This window comes from Nylanderia fulva, unplaced genomic scaffold (genome assembly GCF_048542155.1).
Source record: "Nylanderia fulva isolate GAGA-0341 unplaced genomic scaffold, ASM4854215v1 Scaffold115, whole genome shotgun sequence".
NCBI lineage: Eukaryota > Metazoa > Arthropoda > Insecta > Hymenoptera > Formicidae > Nylanderia > Nylanderia fulva.
In genome coordinates this window covers 359,629-367,390 of record NW_028189355.1, presented here as the reverse complement: position 1 = coordinate 367,390, position 7,762 = coordinate 359,629, and the positions used below count along the sequence as shown (strand labels likewise).

General features: G+C 44.5%; 1 protein-coding gene across 1 annotated transcript; it reads right to left on the bottom strand.

The window, feature by feature from the left end:
- Positions 1-4,795: 4,795 nt before the first annotated feature.
- Positions 4,796-5,776, bottom strand: LOC114945757 (uncharacterized). The gene has a single exon (XM_029322058.2). The coding sequence runs from the start codon at positions 5,774-5,776 to the stop codon at positions 4,796-4,798; it is 981 nt and encodes a 326-aa protein (XP_029177891.1).
- Between the last annotated feature and the right edge of the window lie 1,986 nt (positions 5,777-7,762).

Below are 7,762 nucleotides of genomic sequence, written 5' to 3'. Positions count from 1 at the left end.
TTTAGTCTTTACGAAAAACAATAACTTTGGCAAACGAGAAAGATTCGGTTGACGGTCGCAAAAATAAATAAAAATGTAACAACACATGATTAAATTAAACCGGTCGAAGGACAAGTAGACGAAAATATAAATAAAACAAATCAACGTCTCTCTCGTTTTTCTTTCCCTTATATACGGCTAAATGTACTTTGCGATAAAATAAAATATATAAGAATGCCTACAATATATTTTTTTAAATTAAAAAAAAATTAGCATTAAGTTAATCAGAAAAATTTCATTTTTAATAAAAAAACGGTCTAATCAATGCATAATCGTTTGTTGATGATTGTTGGTTTAATTTTATCGTTTGTTGGTTTATTATTAGTCTTAAAACCAAAAAATTATCACATTGAAGTCGCATCTACAGAAATCAAATATTATGATTTTGGTTTATTGCTTACGATTTAAGACTTATTTCTATAAATGTAAGACTAACGCTATGAATACGGACCTTAAGGGGTAACATCTAGTCCGAAGGCAAAAATCATAGGCTGTTTTTGTGAATTTTTTGTGACGTTGCTACTGAATCGATTAATGTGAAATTTTCAGGCCTGAATATACTTGTCCTGGGATGCAGAAATATATTTTTTTATTTTCAGTTTTATTACAAAATGGCGGCTCAGCAGCGCGCGGAAAGAAAATCGAATCTTTGTGAGGCGTCTCGCGGCTAGCAGCAGAAGTCCCCAACGAATGTATCTGGAACAATGAAAAAAATGTTTTCATAATCTATACGAGTATAGCTAGTGAAGTACACACGATTTTTAGGATCGATAAACAATTACGATTTTTATAAATAAATACAGGTCGAGTTTTTAGTCTCGAAAAATCGTTTTTCTGTTCACAGTGCTGCCAAATTTGCAAAAATCAATATTTTGTAATATCCATGTGTACTTCACTAGCTATACTCGTCCAAAATGTCCAAATTACAAAATTCATCGCTGGTCAGCGCGAACATACTTTGGGCGAGCGTGTGTAGCTTAGTTCGTTAATTATTGCCCTATCAATATCGCGAATCGGGAGAGGATCGTTAAGACGGAATAGTTAATAGGTGTTATAATTATATTGTCTTTTACTGCGTTTATTCGGATTATTAAATACAGACTTTTACTCTCCACCGAGGAAAACCGTGTATCGCGAGCGCGAGTCAAAATCTATCTGCCCTTCGAGGCCGCGTATCGTCTTGCTTCTCTCGATTTTTCCACGACCTTATTTTTATTTTTAGGTGATTAGTCTATCTATTATTTTGAAGACTTTCGCTTTTTATTCTATTCGGAAATCATAATCTACCTTCGTCATGCTAGACGCTTATTTATTTATTTATTATTTTGTGTCACCGGTCGCGATATCCTTAACACTCGTCGCTTGTCATATATTTTTATTTCGCGTACATTTTTTATTTTTTATATATTTTAATATTCTTGTGGCATTTATCGCCACAGTACCCCCCTTCTAGTGGTTTCCTAATTGTACAATTATTTAATTATCGCGCCTATTTGTCGTTTCGAGTCGTCACTAGTCACCGCGTCAGTTTATACTTCGCGTGGAGAGATACAACAAATAAATAAATATAAATAAATAAAACTTAATAAAAATTAATAATAATGTAAATTATAAAATTTCTGTTTGTCCGACACGCCGCGTCACATCGTATATCGGTCCGGGAATCGGACCCTTCGACCGCTCCTCGTTCGTGTCTGTCGTCCTTCACACGCTGGCTGCGCCTCATGTGACTGCTCCGGGTCCAGTCTCGTCTCTCTGTCTCCAGGAGTCCTTGCCGTCGGCGACGCTTCGTCACTCTGTCTCTCTGTAATTAAATACGCTGGTTTTACGCGATCGATTGAAATTGTCTGTTCTTTCCCGTGCATACGCACGACAAAGGTCTTTTCTCCTCTGCGAACCACTGTGTAGGGCCCATCGTACGGCATCTGCAATTGTGTTTTCGGCCCGTCGTGCCGAACAAACACACTCTCCGTGGTTCTCAGCTGCTTGAACACGAACGGGCGTCGTTCTCCGTGCTGCGTGATCTCGATCGGCCGGACCTCCTCGAAATGACGTCGCAACTCCTTCACGAAATTGCTGGCGTCTCTCTCCTCGCCGGGCTGCTTATTCAAAAATTGTCCTGGCAGTCTGAGCGTCTCTCCATATACCAGCTCGGCCGCCGTCGCCTTCAGATCGTCCTTCCACGCCGCTCTTATGCCCATCAGAACTGTCGGCAGCACATCCGTCCACCGGTCCTTCTGATGGCACTTGATCGATGCTTTTAATTGGCGGTGCCATCGTTCTACCATGCCGTTGGCCTGGGGATGATAGGCAGTCGTCCTCAGGTGGTTAGATCCCAGCAATCCGCTCAACTCCTTGAAGAGATGCGCCTCGAATTGCCGTCCCTGGTCGGTTGTTATTCTCAACGGCACGCCGAATCTGCTTATCCAGCCGTGGTAGAACGTCCTTGCGACTGTCTCTGCTTCCTGGTTCTCCATAGGAAACGCCTCCGGCCAGCGCGTGAATCGGTCGATGCAGGTCAAACAATATCTGTTGCCGTCTGATATCGGCATGACAATGATGTCCACGTGCACATGTTCGAATCTCTGGCTTGGTAGCTCGAAAATTCCTCTCGGCGATTTTACGTGTCGTGTAACTTTTGCTCGCTGGCACTCGATGCATGCGCGAGCCCAATTGCTGCAATCCTTTTTTATAGACGGCCAGACGTAACGTTGTGTCACCATCTTCACCGTCGCTCGTATCCCCGGGTGTGCAAGTCCGTGTAGTATATTAAATGCGGCCCTCCGAAAAGGCCTTGTCAGAAATGGTCTCGGAATCTTCGTTGTTGTATCGCACAATACTGTCGTGCCTGCGCCTGGAATCTCTATTTTTTCCAATCTTAATCCGCTCGTGCCCTCGATGTACTCGTTGCACTCCGCATCGTCCTCCTGCGATCTCGCGAGTGCCTCGTAGTCCAGCGGTGTTTTCACTTCCTCGATGCGCGACAGCGTGTCCGCCACCACGTTCTCTTCTCCTCTCACGTGTCGTACGTCCGTCGTAAATTGCCCGACAAAATCAAGATGCCGAAATTGTCGCGGCGTGCATTTTTCCGGTTTTCTCTGAAATGCATACGTGAGAGGTTTGTGGTCCGTGTAAATTGTGAAGGTCCGTGCCTCGACCATGTGGCGGAAATATTTTATTGCCAAGTAGATCGCCAAAAGCTCCCGATCAAACGCGCTGTACTTGGCTTCCGTCGGGCTTAATTTTTTCGAAAAGAAGCCCAGCGGTTCCCAATCCTTTTCCGCTCGCTGCTGTAGTACGGCCCCCACGCTGCTGTCCGATGCGTCCGTAAATAGGGCGAGCTCCGCGTTCACCTTCGGGTGCGATATCAAGGTAGCTCGCATCAGGCTACTTTTCGCGTCCTTGAAAGCCTGTCTTGCTGCCGGCGTCCACTTGACGAGCGCTTTTCCTCTGACATCGCCATGAAGTAATTCATTTAATGGCGCCTGAATTTCCGCGGCTCTTGGCAGACATCTCCTGTAGAAGTTGATCATGCCAAGATACCGCCTCAGCTCCTTCGCTGTCCTCGGCTCCTGGAACTCCTCGATCGCCCGTACGCGCGCCGGCAATGGTCGCGTGCCGTGTCCGCTCACCTCGTATCCGAGGAATTCGACTTCCGCTTGTCCGAACACGCACTTTCCCGGATTAATTACGACGCCGTATGTCTGAAGACGCTCAAACAATATTTTCAGATGTTCGCTGTGTTCTTCGGCCGTCGTTGACGCGATCAGTATGTCGTCAATGTACGCGTAGCAAAAGTCAAGTCCTCGTAGGACCTCGTCGATAAACCGCTGGAAAGTCTGAGCCGCGTTCCTTAATCCGAACGACATAAACGGGAACTCAAACATGCCGAACGGCGTAGTGATCGCGGTCTTCGGAATATCGCTTTCCGCCACCGGTATCTGGTGGTACGCGCGCACCAGGTCGATCGTCGAGAACACCCGCTTGTCTCTCAGCTCCATCGCGAAGTCCTGGATGTGCCGGACCGGGTACCGGTCCGGGATCGTCCGCGCATTCAACGAGCGATAGTCACCGCACGGTCGCCACTCTTCACCTTTCTTCGGCACCATATGCAGCGGGGACGCCCAACTACTTTTCGACGGTCTCACGATCCCGAGCTCCATCATTTTTTCGAATTCTTTACGCGCTGCGGTCAATTTATCCGGCGCAAGTCTCCGCGGTCTGCACACTACCGGCGGCCCCGGGGTCGTTTCAATAAAATGTTTCGTGTTATGTCGCACCTCTTTCGGGCGCCCGTCAGGTCGTACGATGTCCGGATAACGCGTCAAAAGTCTGTGATACGGCGTCACTCCCGTCACTGTTCGGACACTCGGTATTCCGCACTGCGCGCTACGTCCCCCGGCTACGAGTCCCGTCGCCTGATCGACTAGCCGACGATTCCGCAAGTCCACCAGGAGTCCGTAATACGATAGAAAGTCCGCGCCGATAATCGGTCTCGACACTTCTGCGAGTACGAATCGCCACGTGAAATTTCTCCGTAGTCCGAGATTTAAAGTTAAAGTCTCGGTTCCGTACGTATGGATCACCGTTCCATTCGCTGCGGATAATTCGTACGTCGATTGTTGCCGCGGCCCACGCACCATCCTGCGAGGAAATACGCACAGGTCTGCGCCCGTATCCACGAGGAAGTCAATTCGCGTGTCGCGGTCAGTAACGAATAGACGGCGGGAATCCTGGCCTTGATCACCGGCCGTCATCAGTGTCGGGCCATCGCGTTTCCCTGCGGCTGTCCGGCACACGGGGGTTCACATCTTCGCGCGTCCGGTCCGAATCTCCAGTGGAAGTAGCACAAATTGTTCGACGCGTGACCACGGACACGAGAGCGCGATCGCGAACGCTCCCGCCTGCGACGACCACCGCCGTCGCTCCGGCGAGGTTCTCGCTCTCCTAGTGCCTCGATGCATTTTCGCAAGCCGGTCATTTGCTCAGCGAACTCCTGCTGCATGGCCATACGCATTTGCGTCATCTGGACGTTGATTCTCGCTTCCAACGCAGCTATGCCGTTTACTTCGGCACCCGCGAATGCCGTCGGCCGAGCCGCTTCCGCGACGTGCACCGCGGGCGCTCTCGTTGCCTCTACGATCGCATCCGCCATATCCGCGAGCGTCTCCAGCGTATCTCCTACGCGCGTTACGAGATGCGGCTGCAAATAAACCGGTAGTCGACTTAACCAAATGGTTCGCAGGACTTCATCCCCGACAACATTACCGGCGAGACCTCGAAGGTGCCGCAAAAATTGTGACGGTTTGCGGTCGCCTATCTCCTCATGCTCCAGGAGCCGACGCGTCTTGTGCTCCTGCGACAAGCTCAATCTCTTTATCAGCTCGCATCTTAAAGTTTCGTACGCGCGTTCCGCTGGCGGGTTCATTATAATATCGCGTACTTCCATCGCGTGTCGTGGACCGATCGCCGTCAATACGTAACCGAACTTGGTCGCGTCCGTAATAATTCCAGCGGCCTGGAAGCTCCGATCTATGATGTTGAACCATAATTCCGGATCTCCGGAAGTAAATTCTGGCATTCTCATGCCTACGCGATTTACCTCGGCGCCCGCCATGAACAGGCAAGGTCGTTCTGCTCCTTGTTGCGACGTCCCTGGCACAGGCAGTGCATCTCGTCTCGGCTGCTCGATTTGTATCAGCGGAGAGGCAGCTCCATCGTCGCGTGTCAGCACCATTCCGTCACTTTTTTAAAAAATTCACTTCGAGATCTGTATCACGATTCGCGGCAATGTCAATGTCCACAGCACTTCGCGTCACCCAGATCACGTCGGGGTCACCACTTTGGGCGAGCGTGTGTAGCTTAGTTCGTTAATTATTGCCCGATCAATATCGCGAATCGGGAGAGGATCGTTAAGACGGAATAGTGAATAGGTGTTATAATTATATTGTCTTTTACTGCGTTTATTCGGATTATTAAATACAGACTTTTACTCTCCACCGAGGAAAACCGTGTATCGCGAGCGCGAGTCAAAATCTATCTGCCCTTCGAGGCCGCGTATCGTCTTGCTTCTCTCGATTTTTCCACGACCTTATTTTTATTTTTAGGTGATTAGTCTATCTATTATTTTGAAGACTTTCGCTTTTTATTCTATTCGGAAATCATAATCTACCTTCGTCATGCTAGACGCTTATTTATTTATTTATTATTTTGTGTCACCGGTCGCGATATCCTTAACACTCGTCGCTTGTCATATATTTTTATTTCGCGTACATTTTTTATTTTTTATATATTTTAATATTCTTGTGGCATTTATCGCCACAATACTAGTCTGGCATTTTTGCGAGATGAGTCCATTTTCCAACCTTTTTTCTTTTAATTTGATTACCCCTTATATTGAAAAAGGAAAGATTTTTTTATTTTTTATTTATTTATTCCCGAATAATAGAAATAATAAATTATTAAATTACTTACATATTCAATTTCAGTGTCGCTTGTTAGGTCTCAACAAAACTAGTTCAATGTGTGTCTTTATTATAAATTTGTCTGTTTATATAGTCAACTCTATTGTCTAAAATTCAAGGTTAATTTCTTTAAAAATGTTTATGATAATTCTTCGAGAATATCAAAATAACTGCTTTTCAATAATTCTGTTTCTTTATTCAGATTAATACAATTTTTATGTTCTTTTATATGTAACATTTCCGATATAAGTCTCTTACTATAATTAGGTTCTTGATATAAAATTTCGGTCCTGTCCCAGTTAAATGTGTGACTATTTTTTAAAATATGTTCAAAGACTACTGAGTGTTTATCTGAATCTAATTTGATGTTATTTCTATGTTCTTTAATTCTAGTTCTTAATTATCTTTTTGTTTGTCCTATATACATTGCGTCACACAGCCATTGCAATTTATTTTATAAACTACATTTAAATTGTTAAGATCTTCATTTTTTATCTGGTACATTATCCGAGTTCGTCGCTAACAATATATCGTCAACATATCTAAAATAAAAAGTCAAATTCCACTGTGATGCGTTAATAATTGATGTTTCTAGATCTTGTAACACTAAATCCTCAATAATTGAAGAAAGAGGAGATCCCATCGGAGCTCCGTAAATTTGTTCAGATGTCTTATTGTTAAAATTGAAATATGTGGAAGTTAGTATAAATTTGATAGCTTTTAAAAATTCCTCTTTTGGAATTTCCGTCTGTGATTCAATATAATGCCATCTATTATTAACGCATTCCATTGCAAGGTCCACAGGGACATTAATAAATAAAGAAACCACGTCCAATGAAACTATTATGTTTCCGCTATTTAGAATTTTACCAGACAGCGCACTGCACAATTCAAAACTATTATTTACAAAGCTATTGGCTTTCGGAATACTTTTTATTAATATTTTATGGAAGAATAAAGCTAAATGATGTAAGGCCGTGTTTATAGACAAAACTATATTTCTAAAAGGAAAGTCTTTTTTATGGATTTTAGGCAGGCCATACGCCTTAGGGAGGAGGCAATCACTGGAATGTAAAAAATAGTACTCCGTTTTCGTGATATATCCCTTAGTATGCCATTTTTTTAAAAACGTGTTTAATTATTATTTCTATTTTTTAAGTGCTGGATTACTATTTATTATTTTGTACGTGTCCGTGTCGCTCAGCAAATTCTCCACTTTATTAACATAATAATTTCTCTCCATTGCTACAGTAGCATTT